This window comes from Mustelus asterias, chromosome 12 (assembly GCF_964213995.1).
Source record: "Mustelus asterias chromosome 12, sMusAst1.hap1.1, whole genome shotgun sequence".
In the NCBI taxonomy this organism is placed as follows: domain Eukaryota; kingdom Metazoa; phylum Chordata; class Chondrichthyes; order Carcharhiniformes; family Triakidae; genus Mustelus; species Mustelus asterias.
Window position 1 is genome coordinate 58,576,801 of NC_135812.1, and position 22,808 is coordinate 58,599,608.

General features: G+C 44.9%; 1 protein-coding gene across 1 annotated transcript in view; it reads left to right on the forward strand.

The window, feature by feature from the left end:
- The first annotated feature begins 4,524 nt into the window (after window positions 1-4,524).
- The window catches only part of srp68 (signal recognition particle 68), a 52,553-nt gene continuing 34,269 nt past the window's right edge, over window positions 4,525-22,808 (forward strand). Inside the window, exons 1-8 of the mRNA XM_078225301.1 lie at window positions 4,525-4,935; window positions 8,672-8,738; window positions 10,565-10,678; window positions 12,140-12,335; window positions 13,052-13,134; window positions 19,600-19,709; window positions 20,548-20,618; window positions 21,843-21,983. Coding sequence (XP_078081427.1) covers window positions 4,857-4,935; window positions 8,672-8,738; window positions 10,565-10,678; window positions 12,140-12,335; window positions 13,052-13,134; window positions 19,600-19,709; window positions 20,548-20,618; window positions 21,843-21,983 — 861 coding nt within the window. The 5' untranslated portion in view covers window positions 4,525-4,856. The remainder of the gene's footprint in view (window positions 4,936-8,671; window positions 8,739-10,564; window positions 10,679-12,139; window positions 12,336-13,051; window positions 13,135-19,599; window positions 19,710-20,547; window positions 20,619-21,842; window positions 21,984-22,808) is intronic.

The window sequence follows — 22,808 nt, forward strand, 5'->3', positions numbered from 1 at the left end:
CTTTTGTATGTCTTGACACACCTCTATACATCTCCTATTTTCTCTGTCTGCTTCCCTTACTGGGAACTTCATTTTTACCCTCTCCCTGTGCTCTCACCTGTTTTTTAACCTCTCTCTCTCTCTGACTTCTCCCTGAGTGAACTCTGAACCAGTGGTTCCCACTCAGTGTGCCACTGGTGTGCTGTGAAGACCCCCACTTCTCCCAGCGTTTTTGCACCCTTTCTGAGTTTCCACATTTTGTGCGGGCGCATGGTACCTTTATCTTCAGCTCCAAGTCCCAAGACCAATGTGAAAATCTAAACCGCGCGTATGCAGCTCTTTCCCAGCTGGTCCATGCGCAGGAGGCCCGAGTTTCGTCGGGTCTTGGAGATCACAGAGCTGAAGATGAAGGTTAGTTTTAGTTTAATTAGATGAATTTTGAATCACGTTGAATCTTTTTTCGCAGCACACTCAGGGGATCTTCACACCATACCGGTGGCACATTGAGTGGGAATCACTGGTTCAGAGTTCACTCAGGGTTAGGGACAAGCACTTTTCTCTGAATCTGGAGCTGTGATGGGTTGTATTGCATTGTAACCGGCGGCACTGCAACCAAACAACCTGAAAACATTTTGCTGACTTTTCCAATGAAAAGTCTATATGTCAACAACCAACAACAAGTTCTACCCCACTGGAGAGCACTATTTACCTCCCCTGCAGACTGTATTGACCCCTCTGGAGACTGTATTGTCCCCTCTGGAGACTGTATTGTCCCCTCTGGAGACTGTATTGTCCCCTCTGGAGATTGTATTGACCCCACTACGGCATCATCCAGCCTTACAGCAACAAAACAGACTATAAAATCTCAGAAGAAAAATTTAACACCATTTTTAAGGCCTTAGGCTTCTTCCCTCTGGTCACAGCAGAGTCCAGACATTTAATTTTTAAACATTTGAGATTCTTGCTCCGTGTGGATGGGAACGGGTACTGCAGGGAGGATGAGCAAACTGACCACAGCACCATGGTACAGGGAGCCCTTCAATTGGTGGTCGAAGAAAGAAATGTAGTTGTAATTGGGGATAGTATAGTTAGGGGCATTGACACTGTTCTCTGTGACCAGGATCGAGAATCCCGAAGGTTGTGTTGCCTGCCTGGTGCTCGGGTTCGGGATATCTCATCTGGGCTGCAGAGAAACTTGGAGTGGGAGGGTGAAGATCCAGTTGTCATGGTCCACAAAGGTACCAATGACATAGCAGAACTTCTGTTCCTGTTCTAAGGGAGTATGAATAGCTCGGAGCTAAATTAAAAAGCAGAACCAAAAAGGTAATAATCTCTGGATTACTACCTGAGCCACGAGCGAATTGGCACAGGGTCAATAAGATTAAGGAGGTAAATGTGTGGCTCAAAGATTGGTGTGGGAGAAATGGGTTTGAATTTATGGGACATTGGCACCAGTATTGGGGAAGAGGGGACCTGTTCCGATGAGACGGTCTTCATCTGAATCATGCTGGGACCAGAATCCTGGTGAATCGTACAACTAGGGCTGTAGATAGGGCTTTAAACTAAATAGTGGGGGAGGGTTCAGTTGTATGGAGAATTAGAAAATCAAAATTAAAGGAGTAGAAGTGCAGGTTAATGATGAGGACTTTCAACTAGTTAAAGGAGCCGACGGCTCAGGAGAGGTTAGTAAAGTTTCCAGACCACATAATAGAACAGAAAGTATAGAAGGTGGCAGAAATCTAACCTCAGGCAGAGCAAAAAAGGTGACAAGTATGAGAAGGGAGGTGGCCCATGCAGGACTGAGGGTGTTGTATCTAAATGCGTGCAGTATACGGAACAAGGTAAATGAGCTTGTCGCGCACATTGAAATTGGCTGGTACGAAGTTGTGGGCATCACAGAGACGTGGCTGCAAGGGGATCAGGGCTGGTGATCTAAACATCCAAGGATATGTGTCCTATCGAAGGACAGGTAGATGGGCAAAAGGGGTGGGGTTGTATTGTTAGTAAGGAATGAAGTTAAATCGATAGCAGAAGTGATATAGGATCAGAAGGCACAGAATCTCTGTGGGTAGAGTTGAAGAATCGCAAAGGTAAAAAGACCCTGATGGGAGTTATGTACAGGCCCCCTAGCATTGGTCACGATGTGGGGCAGAAAATAAATCAGGAGATAGAAAAGGCATAGAACAAAGGCAATATTACAATAATTATGGGGGACTTCAATATGCAGGTGGACTGGGAAAATCAGGTAGGTAGTGGATCCCAAGAAAAGGAAATGTGGAATGTCTAAGAGATGAGGTTTTGGAGCAGCTTGTGACAGAGCCTATGAGGGAACAGGCAATTCTGGATTTGGTGATGTGTAATGTGGCAGACTTGATTAGGGAACTTAAAGTGAAAGAACCCTTAGGGAGCAGTGATCACAATATGATAGAATTTACCCTGCAGTTTGAGAGGGAGAAGCTGGAACCAGATGTAACGGTATTACAATTAAATAAAGGTAACTGCAAAGACATGAGGAATGAGCTGACCAGAGTTGATTGGAAAGGGAGCCTAGCAGGGAAGAGAGTGGAACAGCAGTGGCAAGAGTTTTTGGGGGTTATTTGGAGGCACAACAGAAATTCATCCCAAGGAGGAGGAAACATGCTAAGGGGAGGACGCGGCATCCTTGGCTGATGAGGGAAGTCAAGGACAGCATAAAAGCAAAAAAAAACATACAAAGTGGCGAGAATTAGTGGGAAGCCAGAGAATTGGGAAGCATTTAAAAGTGAGCAGAGGACAACGAAAAAAGCAATAAGGGGGGAGAAGATGAAATATGAGTGTAAGCTAGCTAGTAATATAAAAGAAGATAGGAAGAATTTTTTCAATATATGAAAGGTAAGAGAGAGACAAAAATAGACATTGGACCACTGGAAAATGAGGCTGGAGAAGTAATAATAGGAAACAAAGAAATGGCAGAGGAACTTTATAGTTACTTTGCATCAGTCTTCATCGTGGAAGACACCAGTGGGATGCCAGAGCTCCAGGAGAATCAGGGGGCACAGGTGAGTGTAGTGGTCATCACTAAGGAGAAGGTTCTGGGGAAACTGGAAGGTTTGAAGGTGGATAAATCACCTGCACCAGGTGGCCTACACCCCAGGGTTCTAAAAAAGATAGCTGAGGAAATTGTGGAGGCATTGGTGGTGATCTTTGAGGCATCACTGGAGGCAGGGAGGGTCCCAGAGGACTGGAAAGTAGCTAATGTAACATCGCTGTTTAAGAAGGGAGGGAGGCAGCAGACAGAAAATTACAGAGCGGTTAGCCTGACTTTGGTCATTGGCAAAATTTGAGAGTCCATTATTAAAGATGAAATCGCGGAGTACTTGGAAGTGCATGATAAAATAGGACTGAGTCAGCACGGCTTCGTCAAGGGGAGGTCATGTCTGACAAATCTGTTCTCTGAGGAGGTAACAACTTAGATAAAGGAGAACCAATGGACATGATTTATTTAGATTTCCAAAAGGCTTTGACAAGGTGGGGCATAGGAGATGTTAAATAAGAGCCCACGGTGTTAAGGGTAAGATCCTGGCATGATAAAGGATTGGTTGATTGGCAGAAGGCAGAGTGGGAATAAAGGGGTCTTTTTCAGGATGGCAGCTGGTGACTAGTGTGCCTCAGGGGTCAGTGCTGGGACCACAACTTTTCACAATATACATTACCGATTTGGAGGAAGGAACTGAAGGCACTGTTGCTAAGTTTGCAGATGATACAAAGATATGTAGAGGGACGGGTAGTATTGAGGAAGGAGGGGGACTGCAGAGCAACTTGGACAGGTTAGTGGGCAAAGAAGTGGCAGATGGAATACAATGTGGAAAAGTGTGAGGTTATGTACTTTGGAAGGAGGAATGGAGGCATAGACTATTTTCTAAATGGGGAAATGCTTAGGAAATCAGAAACACAAAGGGACTTGGGAGTCCTTGTTCAAAATTCTCTTAAGGTTAACATGCAGGTTCAGTTGGCAGTTAGGAAGGCAAATGCAATGTTAGTATTCATGTCGAGAGGGCTAGAATACTAGAGCAGAGATGTACTTCTGAGGCTGTATAAGGCTCTGGTGAGACCCCATTTGGAGTATTGTGAACAGTTTTGGGCCCCATATCTAAGGATGTGCTGGCCTTGGAAAGGATCCAGAGGAGGTTCACGAGAATGATCCCCGGAATGAAGAGCTTGTTGTATGAGGAACGGTTGAGGACTCTGGGTCAGTACTCATTGGAGTTTATAAGGATGATGGGGGGGGATCTTACTAAAACTTACAGCATACTGCGAGGCCCAGATAGAGTGAACGTGGAGATGTTGTTTCCACTAGTAGGAAAAATAGAACCAGAGGGCACAACCTCAGGCTGAAGGGATGATCCTTTAAAACAGAGATGAGGAGGAATTTCTTCAGTCAGAGAATGGTGAATCTGTGGAACTCTTTGCCGAAGAAGGCTGTGGAGGCCAGGTCACTGAGTGTCTTTAAGACAGCGATAGGTTCTTGATTGATAAGGTGATCAGGGGTTATGGGGAAAAAGCAGGAGAATGGGGATGAGAAACATATCAGCCATGATTGAATGCCGAAGCAGACTCGATAGGCTGAATGGCTTAATTCTGCTCCTATATCTTAAGATCGGTCTTGTGGTTTGCAGTTCTTAAGACCTCCAATATCCCAGTGTACCGCACGGCCTGTCCCGTTTTCAGGGTCCTCCAATATCCCAGTGTACCGCACGGCCTGTCCCGTTTTCAGGGTCCTCCAATATCCCAGTGTACCGCACGGCCTGTCCCGTTTTCAGAGTCCTCCAATATCCCAGTGTACTGCACGGCCAGGCAGAGTCCTCCGGTATCCCGTGGTACTTCGAGGCTTGGTGATCATGGCGGCAATGAAGGAGGATGCTGGAGAAGATAAAGAGAATCAAAAGGTGGAGCTCAGATCCACCCTGAGCCTGGAAAGTATCCTTGGCCGAGCTCACTGCTTACCGCGGCGCTGCTTTTCCATGCACGGTCCCCCAACCGGTGTCGAGAGAGAGCCCAGCGCGGAGCGGCTTAGAGCGGAAAGGATTACGTGTCAATCCCGGCAGTGGGCGGGAGGCTCAGACCCGGAGGAGAGGGGAGGGGGTGTCCGGGGGAGAACAAATGGGGGTGAGAGGAGGGGGTCCTGGGGTGATCGGGGTTGGGGGGAGTCATTCATGGGGTGACCTGGGAAGGGACTGCTGACCAGAGGGTGAAGACAGAGATTGGGTTAGATGACTGGGGGCTGCATTGGGGTGGCTAGATTGTGAAAGCTGAGAAGGGGGCGTGGGGAAGAAGTGAGCCCCATTTCTGGGGACCATAATGTTCTGGGAGCCCAGTTAATGGTGCGAGTTGTCGTTCTTGGTCTATTTGAGACTTCGCTATTTGCTGCACACCATTCTTCCCATCATCATATTTTTGACCATGTTGTCATCACATTTCATCAGCCATCAGAACCCTTCAGTTACATTAATCTTGAGTCTAATATGGTCTAACGAAGGTCCATTGAATATTAATTTTGTAGCACTTTAGTTATGAGTGAAATCAGCATGATCTCCACGTTACAGCCTCTGATCTCCCAGCCATCTATAGTTCTGAAACTTCAACCATCTCCTGGTTTTCAGATTTGATTATTGATATAAAATGTGCAGTTTTCTATATTTCCAGTTATCTGCTCGTCCGTGCCACACATCAGTTTGCGGCAGTTTGCTTTCTCTGCTTATTGATTGTGATACTTTGCTGCTGTTCAGAAAAGATTTGTGATAAGGAGCAATTTTAATTCCGTCTTGAAGATTTCCACTTTGTTAGCAACCTATAAGTGATTAAGAACACGGTAGTTGCAATAGTTTGAATGAGAAAGTATTTTAAAATTAGAAAAGACTGGAAACATTGCATCTGTGCAGAGAGACAGTTAGTGTATTAAGTAGATGAGCTCAATTGGCTGGACGGCTGGTTTATGATGCAGAGAGACACCAACAGTGTGGGTTCAATTCGATTCCGGCTGAGGTTATTCTTAAAGGCCCTGCCTTTTCAACCTTGCCCCTCACCTGAGTTGTGGTGACCCTCAGGTTAAATCACCACCAGTGAAAGGGGAGAACAGCCAAATGGTCATCTGGGACTATGGCGACTTTTACCTGTTTTAAATCAGTGACCTCCCATCTCTACAGTGCAGAAGGAGGTCATTCGGCCCATCGAGTATGCACCGACTCCGAAAGTGCTGTGAAGTCCCTCACCCATCCCGCCCATGCATTTACCTTGGCCGACCCACCTAAATAGCACATCTTTGGAGTGTGAGGGGAAACCAGAGCACCTGGAGGAAACCCACGCAGACAGACCTACACCGTCACCCAAAGCTGAATCGAACCCAGGTCTCTTGTGCTGTGATTGACGCCTTCCGCGCCCATTGGGCACCGCAGGGGTTGGGATGTGTTATTGACCCTGACAATCACATTTTAATTTGATGTTTTTAAGTTTCCTTTGTACTTTGATTTCTGTTCGGGCTGTTCCCCCTCCTTTTGGGGAGCTGCCCCTTTTACTTTGTCCTGACTTAATCTGAGTTTGTTTATTTGGTTTGACCTAAAAAGAGGGCAGCAGTGCTAACCCTTGTGCCAACATGCTGCCCATTACCACTGTGCCACCTTGCATCAGGAACCTGACGTCCAACTTAGAAGCCACCATCATGAAGTCTCTTCATGCTATCTTTGTCTCCTATGCCCTGCTCTTCTTTCTGCCCACTGTGTCTTCAACATTTCAGCTGGTACCCTTGTGCTTCCTTCGGTTCCAAGCTGTGCCCCGTTTCATCTGATCTTTGGACCCCACACCTTCCCAGTTCCCTTTGCCCACATATCTTGCAGAGGTTCTGTACACCCAAGCTCATGGTGACAGAAAGTTGACCAAACAGGTGATGAGGCTGCAACTTCAAATTGAAAATTCCCTTCCAGGTCGCACTGTGATGTGACGAGTACTCCGAGGCCATGTCATTAACTTCTTTCTGGCCTGGGCTCATTTTCCTAACCTCGTTTTTTCTGACCCAGTTTTGTGATTCAATAAGCAATCCCAGAGACAATTAACTGATTTGGTGACTCCAAATTTCTGAAGCATAAAGACTGCCAAGTCTACTGCCTATCTCTAATATTTAACAATACAAATATCACTTAAACCTACCTCTGTTTCCTGAAACTTAATTGCAGGAACAAACATACTACACATTGCCTCAGTCTCATTGTATTGTTGGAACAAAAGGCTTGCACTTATAGAACATAGAACATTACAGCACAGTACAGGCCCTTCGGCCCTCGATGTTGCGCTGACCAGTGAAACCAATCTAAAGCCCATCTAACCTACACTATTCCAATATCATCCATATGTTTATCCAATAACCATTTGAATGCTCTTAATGTTGACGAGTCTACTACTGCTGCAGGCAGGGCATTCCACGCCCTTACTACTCTCTGAGTAAAGAACCTACCTCTAACATCTGTCCTATGTCTATCACCCCTCAATTTAAAGCTATGTCCTCTAGTGTTAGCCATCACCATCCGAGGAAAAAGGCTCTCACTATCCACCCTATCTAATCCTCTGATCATCTTATAAAATGCCTTTAATAACCACTGGATATTGCAAAGTGCTTTACAGCCAATTACATAATGTTTGAAATGTGGTCATTGTCATAATGTAGGAAAAGTGGCAACCAATCTGGCTGCCACAAACAGCAATGTGATAATGATCTGAATATCTGTTTAAGTGATGTTGATTGAGGGATAAATTGGCCACAACACTAGGGATAACTCCGCAACTCTTCAAAATAGTACCATTTGGATCTTGTACATCCACCTGAGAGGCCAGGCAAGGTTTAGCTTCTCATGGAAAACAATTCTCCACAAGTACTGCACTGCAGTATCAGCCTGGAATGTTGGGAGGATGACTTGGACCCACAACCTTCTGGCTCAGAGGTGAGAGTTCCACCAGCTGAGCCACAGTTGACACATCCAAAAGCTCTAGCTATAGGATATATATTTTTTCCATTTTCCCATTTTGTTTTGCAAAACTGCATGAAGGCACAGTACCACAAAGATAAATGTGTAAGATCTTCTCATGACCAGCATCCAAGGTGCCTCTAAATTGTTGGTCTTAGAATAAGATATATTAACAGAAGCCATTTGCCATGTAAGATTCAACAAAGCCTGATCAGTAGTGAACCTTCAGCAGTTGTTCACCTGGACCTCTGCCTCATCTTTTGTCTTTTACGCTTCAGTCTGCATGTACACTTCTCCCACCACTTAGCTCTCAAAATCCCACAACGCAACTGATAAGTTTGATGGCCGGAATTGGACCTTACAACAGTTGCAACACCTGGCAGGCCAGTGACTCTATTGTGAGTTCAGATTGCCTGCTTCCTCTGCTCCTCTCAACCCAGTGACTCTGTTCCAAGGTTGTACTGAACCATATAAGACATCACGTGAGAATCTGGTCTATCTGTTTCCACCCCAATCAATGCAGACTCTGAACAGCTACCACAGTGAGATCCCATATCTGGAGTCAATGAGATTTGGACTAGAGACCTTGCTGCCACTGCATCACTTTGTACCATAGATTGCTCCTTACATTTCACAGCCTTTGGTGAAGCCGCCAAAAGCTTATTCCTCACATCTGGTTTTCCTCAATGTATGAATTCTAGTCCTGCAGATCATCAAGGACTCTCAGCAACAACATGGCTTAAGGCATGAAGACTACCAGAGATACAGGTTGGTGATGATACTCTGATGTTTGTTCTCTGCAAACTGGGTACAGGCATATGCAGGATATTGGGTTTGGGTACTGAGAGGTTTTATATAGATTTCTTTACTGCGGATCTAAAAATCAACTAAGTAGTCTGGAAACCTCGGAGCTGCCTCTTTTTCCCACTGCAAATGGAGTAAGGAAATGCTGTAATATTTATGTAGCTTGGTACCTCCCCTCCTGATTCCCTACTCCCCGAAGTCTCCGGCACCCACATTGCATTGTATTGTCTTGCAGAGTGAGGATTTGTGGAGTAAACTGATTTGCATACTCCACTTTGATAGCTAGTTACAGGGATAAAGGAAAGTGGTTCAGGGCAAACTGTCCTTCACCATTGTCTCAATGGCATAGCTCAGATTGGGAACATGCTATGTAGTACTTTGCCCACTCAAACCAACATGCATCTGCCTCCTTCCGATAAACAAACAAGTCCCAGAATTTCGGGGCCTTGTTAATTCACTTGGTTTGATAAGCAGCACAAACTCCGGAAGTATAATGGACAGTGCCAATGGGGCGGCACGGTGGCACAGTGGTTAGCACTGCTGCCTCATAACACCAGGGACCCGGGTCGATTCCTGGCTTGGGTCACTGTCTATGTGGACTTTGCACGTTCACCCCATGTCTGCGGGGTTTCCTCCGGGTGCTCCGGTTTCCTCCCACAGTCTGAAAGATGTGCTGGTTAGGTGCATTGACCCGAACAGGTGCCGGAGTGTGGCGACGAGGGGAATTTCATAGTAACTTCACAGCCTTACTTGTGACTAATAAATAAACTTTTTTTTTAAAATGCCTGGCACCTGCACTTCAGTTGCTCATTATTTTTCTGCTTTGTATTTGACAGCTGAACTTCTACCAGCCATTTTTTGAAATAAAAGTTCCATCTTTGCACTATCCTTTTGGGTTTTAGGATAGTCATTGACCCTCTGTATAAATAAAAATCGTCTAGTCAAAAACTGATTAGGATTATCAAGGGGATGTGACCAAAGGTGGATAAATTCAGTTGAGGTACTGTTTAATCATGATCGAACTGAACGGTGGAACAGATTTGAAGGGCTAAATGGCCAGTTTCCCTCTGTGCCCTGAGTAAATGGATATTTTGGGAGATTATTATGAGTGTTTTAAATGGCTGTTTTTAAACTAGATTTGAGAGTCACAATCTGGATTTCCTCGACAGTGAAGGCTGCAGGCATTACCTGCTTTCTCCTTTGGTCCACCTGAACTTTTGGCTGGCACCCTGCTTTCCCTTTGCACACCTTTGCTGTTTTCCACTGCACACACACTGGTTCTATTTTCATGAGTGTGCATCTAATTCTCCATGTTTTCCCATGTACAACCCAATCTCACTGGCTGTGTGCTTTGACATTTGAGTAAGGAGAAGCCTGGGATGATCATTGGGAGCCTTTTATTAATTGGACTATTATATCAAATATAATATATCAAAAATGCTGTGTGAATCTTTGATTTAAGTTATGAGAGGTGGGTTCAAGTCAAAACTAACCGTGTCAATATCAAGGAGAAATTTGCAGGGTAGTGGAACTAATTGGATAGGTCTTTTATGAAGATGAGACAGGCTGGATGGGTTGTGTGACTCCCTTCTATACTGTATGATGCTATGTTGGTTCAGTTATTTTTTCCCTCTTCTCCCTCGAGACTTGCTGTGGTCATTCTCCATCATTGAATGTGTTTGCGGGGGTACATAAGCGTTGTGCTTTTTGGCTGCAGCCCTTCTATCTCTGGAGGTGGGCTAGCATTGGCTGCGTTGTCTCTAACTGTTGCTTTGTTTATTTGGTTGTAGGGGTTACTGTTCCCGCAGACTTCGTCGTCTCAGGAAGGCACTTGGCTTTAAAATGGGAAACAAACACAAGTTCACAGGCAAGAAAGTCACCACAGAAATTCTGTCAGACAACAGGTAGGAGACTGGAAAACTATACTGTCATCCTGATTTTCATTTCCATTGCCCTTGGCTATTCCATCATAGAAAGTTGGAGTCTATCCAGGGCTGGAGGGATCCTTTATCCACACAAACAGCTGTTACTCCAGATGGTTCTCAGTAAAGTAACTTCAGGTGCTTTCACTCACATTCTTGGTCGATACTTGATCTTCATGGTTCAGGGTTCATCGGAAGAGAAACAAACTCTGCTGAGATTGAATGGAACTAAATTAATATTCTGTACATCCGAGGCTCCAGTTCTTCTACAAAGATGTATTTATTTGCAGCAAATTGAAAAGCCCAGTCTGGTGAAATATATTTGATAACTTTATTAAATATATTGTAGTGTATCCATGTTGTGCTAGTTGGTGCTGTTGCTTGTTACAAAGTGGCAGAACAGTTCTGCTAATGCCACCAATTCATTCCTGGCAATGGCTGTAATTCCTAGTATTTAACACTGTGACCTGTGCACCTCCACTGTGTCTGTTGATCGGCAATCACTCCCAGAATTTGCCCAGACAAAATTTCTGTCTTCACTAACCTCAACAGGTAGAGTAACTGAGTGGAGACTGATCTTGATGCTTCGATCTCGAGTTTTTCCATTGGTGAAGACAAGCAGCAGCACTGAGGGAAAAAGAACAGTCCTTTCCAGATATCCAGCCTAGAGAACCATTTTGAGTAAAACAACATTGGAGCAGCCTGAGACCTCAGAAACTACGAAAGGTCGTGAATGCAGCCCAATCCATCACGCAAACCAGCCTCCCATCCATTGACTCTGTCTACACTTCCCGCTGCCTTGGCAAAGCAGCCAGCATAATTAAGGACCCCACGCACCCCGGACATTCTCTCTTCCACCTTCTTCTATTGGGAAAAAGATACAAAAGTCTGAGGTCATGTACCAAGCGACGCAAGAGCAGCTTCTTCCCTGCTGCTGTCAGACTTCTGAATGGACCTACCTCGCATTAAGTTGATCTTTCTCTACACCCTAGCTGTAACTAACGCTACATTCGGCACTCTCATTTTCCTTCTCTGTGAACGGTATGCTTTGTCTTTATAGCGTGCAAGAAGAACAATATTTTTCACATGCTAACACATGTGACAATAATAAATCAAATCAAATCAAAATCAATGTGTCCCTGGAGGTCTGACCTTCCAAACGCAGACTACGCCATCGTGTTTGAGTATTTCTTGCTTGTAGGATCCCATGTTCCAATTTCTGGGATCTGGATGTTTTAATAGGAGTGGAACAAAGGGAAGTTGCATGTGTCATGCAGCCCAGATTGCCCATTTAAACTCTTAAGTTGTGGAAGATGCTGTGAGAACTGAGTGCACTGCTTGGATTAGTACTGATGTGTGTTTGTGGATGTTGACCATGCTGGGTCTGTTAAATCTATTGGTAGATGTGCAGTGTGCTTTGTCTAATTCTGTCCTATGGTTTAGGTATTTGCTGCTGGTTTTGATGGATGCTGAGCGAGCCTGGAGTTACGCCATGCAGCTGAAACAGGAAGCAAACACTGAACCACGCAAACGCTTCCACCTGTTCTCTCGACTCAGGAAAGCTGTGAAACATGCAGAGGAGCTAGAACGCCTGTGTGAGTGCGACCGTGTTGATGCAAAAACAAAATTGGAAGCCCAGGTAAACAGAATGGGAGAAGAAACATACGCAGGGGAATCTGGGCTTTAGCAACCTGCCTCATGAGGGGGCTGTGGGGAGGGGAAGTAGAGCTTGCATCTCTCTCACGCTGTTTCATATGTTAGGGGGTTTAGATCCTGTTTGGGAGTGTGATCTCTGCATCGCCCCTGTTTTACCCTCCTGCATCCAGAAATCCTTATCCCTTTATAATGCTCAGAGTTCTGCTATTAATACTGAGACCCCCATCTGATTTGCTTCACTCACAGGAGGCTGTACAATTTTGTCTTTTAAAATGCACTTAGACAGTTACATGGGTAAGATTGGTATAGAGGGATTTGGGCCAAACGCGGGTAGTTGGAACTAGCTTAATGGTAAAAACTGGGCAGCATGGACAAGTTGGGCTGAAGGGCCTGTTTCCATGCTGTAAGCCTCTATGACTGGAAAGACATCAGTGCATGGTGAGAAGAGGCAGGAGACTGTAAGGGATCTAAATGCAGACTGAGACCATTTGTGCCGAATGGTGTGCCTCAGCTGTTGATTCTGTGCACTATTCCAGCGACATCAGTCAGGAGCATGAAACCAGGGTGGAATCAGCAGGCTCTGAACATCTTTCCCATGAACACTTGTGTTATTCAGTTTGATCGACTAGAGTGGCTCTGTTGCTGCTTTTTATACCATAGCCAATGATTTCCCTGCTAAATGCTCTGCATTTCTTTCAGGCGTACACTGCCTATCTTAAGGGCATGCTGAGTTTCGAGCTGCAAGAGTGGAAAGGTGCTATGCAGGCTTTGCACAAATGCAAGTGAGTGGTTTCTATTGTTACCGCAGTGTTCTTTTACATTCACTCTGGCCTTCTCGATGTCTGCTAATTGTGGTTCTTAGGCATCATCTATCCACTCCTACACTTGCAATATGTTGTCATAGTTTTGCTCCCCACAGGCTTTGGGTGTATGAGGTTTTTCTTTGGCTCTGGGGCTGTGGACAACACTAGCACACTGGCATTTATCCCTGTGTTCAATTCCTCAATTCCCTGAGGAGGTGATGATGAAATGCCACCTTGAATCACTTCAGCGAAAATGATGCTGACACTCGCGCAACAGAGTCTGGTAGGGAATTCAATGGGTACGATGATAAATTTCCAAATAGAATTGTCCACAATTTGGAAAAATGAATTTTTCATGTCATTGCCTGTCTTATTCTTGGTAATGGAGGTTGCAGGGCAAGGCGATGCGATCAAAATAAGCTTACTGATTTGCTGCAGTGCATCCTTGTACATACCAGAGTGTTCCCATGGAGGAAAGGGTGGTACTGAGTCCATAACAGAAATGTCACTCGAATGGTGTTGATCTTGTTGTGATTATATCATTCAGCCTTTCAGCTGGTGGAGGAGTTTGTAAGGTCAAGGTGCGAGCCAGTTGTTGCAGGGTACCATTCCTGTGTCCTGTAGCTGCAGTGTTGGTTTGGCTGGTTCATTTAACCTTCTGGTTAATGACAGTCTGCATAATATTGATGGTTGCAGGGACTTGGCATTTGCGAAAGGTTGGGGCAAGTGACTGGTATTTCTCGTTTGAGATATTTGTTACCCAGCACTTGGCAGACCAAATCTAGGTGACAGCCAAGCTAATCTGCAGTTTAGCATTGAAATCATCAGTGAATGGCTCCGCTCGTGACTTTGGCAAAGGAATTAGAAATAAACAACCTCTGTTCTGAATAGTTGTATTTATCCCACTTGATTCTATCCCCAGACCAAGGTCGTTAGTAGTCGTTTTGCGCTTTTTCTTCCCCAGGCTTTTTATAAAACTGAAGCAGGGGACAGAGGAATTCTCTGGAATGCCTTCTCTATCTGATGGGAAAACAATGGACTCATTGGGATAGTTAGAGTGCACCTTCTCTGTCTGAACGTTATGATGAGAACAATTGAGATGTTACTAGGGCAACAATCCTTGATGCCCATTTCTCATCTTAGAACCATAGAATGGTTACAGCACAGAAGGAAGCCATTTGGCCCATTGTGTCTGTGCTGAAGAAGCAGTTCACCTATTGCCACTTCCCCTTGTCTTTTCCCGATAGACTTTTGAAAGTCTCAATTGCCCCTGTCCCCACCACACACCAGGCAGTCTGTTCCAGCCCCTAACGCCTGACTGCGTGGCAAGTTTTTTTCTCGTGTCACCATTGTTTCTTTTGCCAATTACCTTAAATCGGTGCCCTCTGGTAATCAACCCTTACACCAATGAGAACAGTTTCTCTTTATCCCACTCTGTCCAATCCTCTATGGGGAATACAGACAGATCTCATTTGTAACTTTGAACTTGAAGTTTCTGTTAGGTTGTTGCATGAGTGCTGGTATGAACGGAAATGCCACAGGCACTCATTTTTTACCCCGTGTTTGCAGCCATTACTGGAAATGCAGCTTCCTGTGGATGGAGCTTGCTTTATAGTAAAAGGTTCATTGGTACTTGCTCCAAAGATTCAAACACTTGTCAACTGAAATTTGAATTCGTAAAGGGTGATCAAGAGTATTGGGAGAAACAGTGAGGAATCGGATAGCCATACCTTTGAATTACATCTTACATATGTTTGTGTGGAAAGTGGTGTGCTTGTTTTCTTCAGTCTAAATACCAGCACTGGACTGAACAGAGGCGATATTACTGACGTCTACAGGTTGATTTGACTTGGATTTATTGTTTTGTACCATTTCACTGTCTCTTTGGTTTTTATGTACTTTTTTTCGCTCTTGTTCTCTGTTCACTCAATTTGCATGTGCCATATGAATCTGCAGTGCAGAAGGAGACTATTTGGCTTATCGAGTCTGCATCGACCACAATCCCTCCCAGGCCCTATTCCTATAACCCCACATATTTACCCTGCTAATCCCTCTGACACTAAGGGGCTTAGCCCACACATCTTTGGACTGTGGGAGGAAACCAGAGCACTCGGAGGAAACCCACGCAGAAACGGGGAGAATGTGCAAACTCCACAGAGACAGTGACCCGAGGCTGGAATTAGAGTCATAGAGGTTTACAGCATGGAAACAAGCCCTTCGGCCCAACCTGTCCATGGGTTGGGCCGAAGGACTTTTTTAAAAAATCCCTAAGCTAATCCCAATTGCCAGCATTTGGCCCATCCCTCTATACCCATCGTACCCATGTAACTATCTAAATGCTTTTTAAAAGATAAAATTGTATCCGCCTCTACTACTACCTCTGGTAGCTTGTTCCAGACACTCACCACCCTCTGTGTGAAAACATTGCCCCTCTGGACACTTTTGTATCTCTCCCCTCTCACCTTAAACCTATGCCCTCTAGTTTTAGACTCCCCTACCTTTGGGAAAAGATATTGACTGTCTATCTTGTCTATGCCCCTCATTATTTTATAGATCTCTATAAGGTCACCCCTCAGCCTCTTACGCTGCAGAGAAAAAAGTCCCAGTCTATTCAACCTGTCCTTATAACTCAATCCATCAAGTCCCGGTAGCATCCTAGTAAATCTTTTCTGCACTCTTTCTAGCTTAATAATATCCTTTCTATAATAGGGTGACCAGAATTGCACACAATATTCCAAGTGTGGCCTTACCAATGTCTTGTACAACTTTAACAAGACGTCCCAACTCCTGTATTCAATGTTCTGACCGATGAAACCAAGCATGCCGAATGCCTTCTTCACCGCTCTGTCCACCTGTGACTCCACTTTCAAGGAGCTATGAACATGTGCCCCTAGATCTTTGTTCTGTAACTCTCCCCAACGCCCTACCATTAACTGAGTAAGTCCTGCCCTGGTTCAATCTACCAAAATGCATCACCTCGCATTTGTCTAAATTAAACTCCATCTGCCATTCGTCAGCCCACTGGCCCAATTGATCAAGATCCCGTTGCAATTGGAGATAACTTTCTTCACTGTCCACTATGTCACCAATCTTGGTGTCATCTGCAAACTTACTAACCATGCCTCCTATATTCTCATCCAAATCATTAATATAAATGATAAATAACAGTGGGCCCAGCACTGATCCCTGAGGCACACCGCTGGTCACAGGGCTCCAGTTTGAAAAACAACCCTCTACAACCTCCCTCTGGCTTCTGTCAAGAAGCCAATTTTGTATCCATTTAGATACCTCACCCTGGATCCCATGAGATTTAACTTTATGCAATAACCTATCATGCGGTACCTTGTCAAAGGCCTTGCTGAAGTCCATGTAGACAACATTAGCTGCACTGCCCTCATCTACCTTCTTGGTCACCCCTTCAAAAAACCCAATTAAATTTGTGAGACATGATTTTCCACTCACAAAGCTATGCTGACTGTCCCTAATCAGTCCTTGCATTTCTAAATGCCTGTAGATCCTGTCTCTCAAAATACCTTCCAACAATTTACCCACCACAGATGTGAGGCTCCCAGGCTTTTCCCTGCAGCCCTTTTTAAACAAAGGCACAACATTTGCCACTCTCCAATCTTCAGGCACCTCACCCGTGACTATCGATGATTCAAATATCTTGGCTAGGGGACCCGCAATTTCCTCCCTAGCCTCCCATAACGTCCTGGGATATACTTCATCAGGTCCCGCAGATTTATCTACCTTGATGCGCTTTAAGACTTCCAGCACCACCTCCACTGTAATATGTACACTCCTTAAGACATCACTATTTATTTCCCCAAGTTCCCTAACATCCATGCTTTTCTCAACAGTAAATACTGATGAGAAATATTCATTTAGGATCTCACCCATCTCTCGTGGATCCGCACATAGCTGACCTTGTTGATCCTTAAGTGGCCCTACTCCCTTGTTACTCTTTTGCCCTTTATGTATTTGTAGAAGCTCTTTGGATTCTCCTTTGCCTTATCTGCCAAAACAATTTCGTGTCCCCTTTTTGCCCTCCTGATTTCTCTCTTAACTCTACTCCTACACCCCCTATACTCTTCAAGGGATTCACTTGATCCCAGCTGCCTATGCATGTCATGTGCCTCTTTCTTCTTCTTGACCAGGGCCTCAATATCCCGAGTCATCCAGGGTTCCTGACTTCTGCCAGCCTTGCCCTTCACTCTAAGAGGAATGTGTTTACCCTGAACCCTGGTTAACACACTTTTGAAAGCATGCCACTTACCAGACATCCCTTTGCCTTCCCACAGACTCCCCCAATTTACTTTTGAAAGTTCCTGTCTGATACCATCAAAATTGGCCTTGCCCCAATTTAGAATTTTAACTCTTGGGATAGACGTATCATTCTCCATAGCTATCTTAAAACTAATAGAATTATGGTCACTGGTCCAAAAGTGATCCCTCACTAACACTTCTGTCATCTGCCCTTCCTTATTTCCCAAGAGGAGGTCAAGTTTTGCCCCCTCTCTAGTCGGGCCATCCACATACTGAATGAGAAATTCCTCCTGAATACACTCAACAAATTTCTCTCCATCCAACCCTCTAATACTATGGCTGTCCCAGTCAATGTTGGGAAAATCAAAATCTCCGACTATTACCACCCTATTTTTCTTGGAGCTATCTGTAATCTCCTTACATATTTGCTCCTCAATTTCCCGCTGACTATTTGGGGGTCTATAGTACAACCCTATCAAAGTGATTTCCTCCTTCTTATTTCTCAGTTCTACTCATATAGACTCAGTGGCCGAACCCTCGGATATATCCCCTCTCATTACGGCCGTGATGCTTTCCCTAATCAAAAGTGCAACTCCCCCTCCTTTCTTACCTCCTGTTCTATCTTTCCTATAGCATCTGTACCCTGGAACACTGAGATGCCAGTCCTGTCCCTCCCTTAGCCATGTTTCAGTAATTGCTATAATATCCCAGTCCCACGTACCCATCAATGCCCTGAGTTCATCTGCCTTGCCCGTCCGGCCTCTTGCATTGAAATAAATGCAGTTTAATCTAGACTTCCCTTGCTCTCTGTCTTGCTCTCTGTCTTGCTTCTGTCTGGTACTAGGATTACTGACACTGCCTTTACTAATTAATGTGCTCTCTTTAACTTCCGTGCTGCCCTCAAACTTCCCTTCTGTCTCCCTACTGCTTTGGATCCCAACCCCCTGCCAAACTAGTTTAAACCCTCTTGAGTGGCTCTAGCAAATCTCCCCGCCAGGATGTTAGTCCCCCTCCAGTTCAAATGTAACCCATCCCTTCCCCAGAAAAGATCCCAATGATCCAAAAATCTAAATCCCTGCCCCCTGCACCAGCTCTCAAGCCGGGCATTCATCTGCCTAATCCTCCTATTCCTACTCTCACTAGCACGTGGCACCGGTAGTAGTCCTGAAATTACTACCTTCGAAGTCCTGCACTTTAGCCTTCTGCCTAACTCTCTATATTCACATTTCAGGACCTCATCCCCTTTCCTACCTGTGTCGTTGGTACCAATATGTACAACAACCTCTGGCTGCTCACCCTCCCCCTTAAAAATGTCCTGCAATCGCTCAGAGACGTCCTTGACCCTGGCACCAGGGAGGCAACACACCATCCTGGAGTCTCGATTGCGGCCACAGAAACGCCTGTCTGTGCCTCTATCGAGTCCCCTATTGCTACTGCTCGCTTGCTCTTTGCCTGACCCTGTCCCACAGCAGAACCAGCTGTGGTGTCACAGGCCTGGCCACTGCTGATATCTCCCCCTGACGGGCTATCCCTATCCAAAACGGTATACCTGTTTGAAAGGGGAATAGACACAGGAACCCGGGTTCCTGGCACTGTGAGGCAGTAGTGTGCCACCGTGCCTCCCCATATGGATAATACACCATTGAATTAAACTAGAATGGAATCTAATTTTGAACATTAACACACTCCTTCCTTCAGCCAACCATTGGTGGCTGTGTCTTTCAGCCGGCCAGGCCCTAAACTCTAGAATTTCCTCTCCAAATCTCTTTGCCTCTGTACCTCCCTCTCCTCAACAAGTTGCTTAAAAGCCTACCTTTTCACATAAGCACTTTGGGAAGCTCTGAGGCCATAAAATGGCATTTTTTAAAGTTCTTTCCTTTCATTTTAACGAGGTGTGTGGTCACCTGTCCTCATGTGACTCAGTCTCAGTAGTTTTTGGTTGATTGTGCTCCGTTGTACAATGTTAAAGGCACTGTACAAATGTTGTTGAAAAGCTGTGAACAGTGTCAGGAGTTGGGTAGTAATCAGTCTCCCAAATGCAAGTTCGTTAACTCCACCATTAGAATGGGGCCAGTTTAAATACTTGCGGGTTTATGTGCACTCTAGTTTCCAGTGTGAAAATGCTTGGCTTTGTGCAGCTTGACGGTTTTGACCTTAATCTTTTTTTGCCTTTGGTAGGACAATCTACGAAAAGTTAGCCAGTGCGTTCACAGATGAGCAGGCAGTGCTGTACCATCAGCGTGTGGAGGAGATCTCGCCCAATATCCGTTACTGTGATTATAATATAGGTAAGAGCATGAATGCTTGAAGTATAGATCCAAAATTGCAGTGACGTCAAAGGAATTCAGCCTGACGCACTGGGCTATTAGAATCATAGAATCTCTACAGTGCAGAAAGAGTCCATTCGGCCCATTGAGCCTGCATCGACAACAATCTCACCCAGGCCCTATCCCCGTAACCCAATGTATTTACCCTGCTAATCTCCTGACACTAAGGGGCAATTTAGCATGGCCAATCCACCTAACCTGCACATCTTTGGACTGTGGGAGGAAACTGGAGCACCTGGAGGAAACCCACGCAGACACAGGGAGAACTTGCAAACTCCACACAGACAGTGACCCAAGGCCGGAATTGAACCCGGGTCCCTGGTGCTGTGAAGCAGCAGTGCTAACCACTGTGCCGCCCATATTCCTGGAGTTCCTTTGGTTAAAATACTGAATGAGTCAGGCATAGGGAGGGAATTAATGTTTCAGGTCACTATTTTCTGATTTTTATTTCTGATTTCCATATTGGTGCTTTTCATGACTCCACATGCAACAGTGACACAGAACTAATTGGTTGGACCATGGGCTTCTTCACTGCTTCCTTCCCTGACCCTCCTGCTCATCGCCCTGCTCTCTCGTTCCCCCTCAGTGTGGAAATCAGTGGCTCACTATCTTTAGAGGTTACATGTTGCAGCCTGAAACTGGGATGTGTGTGGATGAATCAGATACATAGGTATCTTTTCAGGATGTTCAGCATGTCTTCCTATCTGAGAATAGCAATGATCATCTGTGCTTCAGTCCATGGTCAGTGTTAAGCCCATGTTATGGAGAGAACATTAACTATCTTCTACCTCTCTGACAGGTGACCAGTCTGCAATGAAGGAACTGATTCAGATGCGAATGAAATCCGGAGAGACTGGAGGCTTACTGGATGTAAGGAGTACTGTTTATAATCAGTTTGTAATAGACAGGATCAGATTTCTTTGGCTGTGATTCCATCTTTCCTGATTGGTTGTGTTCTTTCAAATTGGCTACTACTAATAGTCAAAGGTCATTCATTTTGTCTAAAACTCTTTGTCAACTGTCTGGGAGAACAGGCATGTGGAACTGTTCAAAGGGATGGAGCAGGTTTGAACAAGAGGCATAAATCCCCCTCAATGGACTCTTAATGAGGGTTGGGTTTATGATAGATCACCTTCTAAATATATCGAATTCTGAACTGATTGTATGATTATATACTCCTGGGGATAATACAGCAGAGAAATTAAACTTGCAATGTTGCAATGAGAGCCTGGGACTGCCACAAGCTTCAGACTTGATTGAAGGAACTGCATTTCCAAAGAACACCAATGCTCACCTGTGACCCTCTGTGTTATTTAAACCATGTCTTTAAGAATTTTTTTTCATCAAACTGGCTCCCTAGCACGATGTGGAGATGTCGGCGTTGGACTGGGGTAAACACAGTAAGAAGTCTCTCAACACCAGGTTAAAGTCCAACAGATTTATTTGGTAGCAAATGCCACTAGCTTTTGGAGCGCTGCCCCTTCATCAGGTGAGAGGGAGTTCTGTTCACAAACAGGGCATATAAAGACACAAACTCAATTTACAAAATAATGATTCTGTAAATTGAGTTTGTGTCTTTATATGCCCTGTTTATGAATAGAACTCCCACTCACCTGATGAAGGGGCAGCGCTCCGAAAGCTAGTGGCTTTTGCTACCAAATAATCCTGTTGGACTTTAACCTGGTGTTGTGAGACTTCTTACTGTCCCTAGCACGACTCAGTTTTAGCTTCTATATGAATCATTTACCATCCAGATTTTGGGTAAAGACTTGGCTCATTAACACTGGAGCAACACATTGAGTGAATACTCATGTTACCTTTCCTATGTGATCACTACTTGGGATTGTGCTACTGAGTCCCTGATTTCCAGCATGCTGTGGTCACTGATGGACATCCAACACTACACTGCTCTGTAGCCGCCAATCATTAAAACCATAGAGGTTTACCGGGACTTGTATTTGCTATGGAGCCACTTGCCTTTCACTGTGAATCACTGTTTCAAACTCGAGCAAAGATTCGTTGAGCTCTGTTGTAAAAGAGTTCTTTTCTGAGCCTTTATTCATTCTGACTTTAACCTATTTGTTATTCCCGAAGACTCTGCTAACGCAGACCAGAGCGAAGCATGCTGCCACTATGAGTGAAGTAAAGTGGAGAGGACGAGTCATCCCTGTGAAAATCGATAAAGTGCGGATCTTCCTCCTTGGACTGGCAGATAACGAGGCAGCGATTGCACAGGTATGACTTCTCAGAGGAGAAAATTGATTGCAGAGATGTTCCAGCATTTCCAATGGATCCTTCAACCAACATCCCTTAATCGGAAAATGTCGCTTTTTATTCATTGTTTGAGAGTTTTCTATGTTCAAATCGGCTGTTTACACCAGTGACTGTATTTCAGTATGTCATTGGCTGTGAGCAACCTTCCACCATTCTACCTCCCCCCGCGGTCCGCGGCAGTTTCAGAATTTGAATTTATTTAACAGGTATCAGGAAATAGAGATTTGGCATCAGTCAACGTGACTGAAGCCATAAAAACCCAATGTGCTTTATGGAAGAAAAACTGCTTGCCTTTTCCTGTCAGGCCTATATGTGACTCTGGTCGCACACCACTGCAATTGACTCTTAACTGCTCTCTTTAGTGGTCAAGCGTCCCTACAGACTGTTGTCTTCCGTGGAACATGGAGCCCCAGGATTAAGTTTCAAATTTTTATTTTCCATTCCCCATTCTTCTGTACCATAATTTGTTCAAACAGTGTACTGAAGAGAAAGTTGTAAATTTAATTGTGAAAAAGCTACTATTTGTGAGAATTTTATTCAATGGTGGCTTTGTAAGTGTCCAGGTTTTTTACCTCTGCTGTGGAGACATCAAGTCACCATCAGATAGTTTTTGCTGTCGCTGGAATCTGCAGTACTGTTCCCTGGCAGTAGAGGATGCTGTTTTATCTCTAACACATAATTGTGCATGGCAATGCCAGGATTGAGAAACAACCAGGAGAGGAGAGCAATATGGGAGGGACACCAAGTCTGGAGCTTTAAAGCCAGTAAACTAAGGGGAAAGTGTAG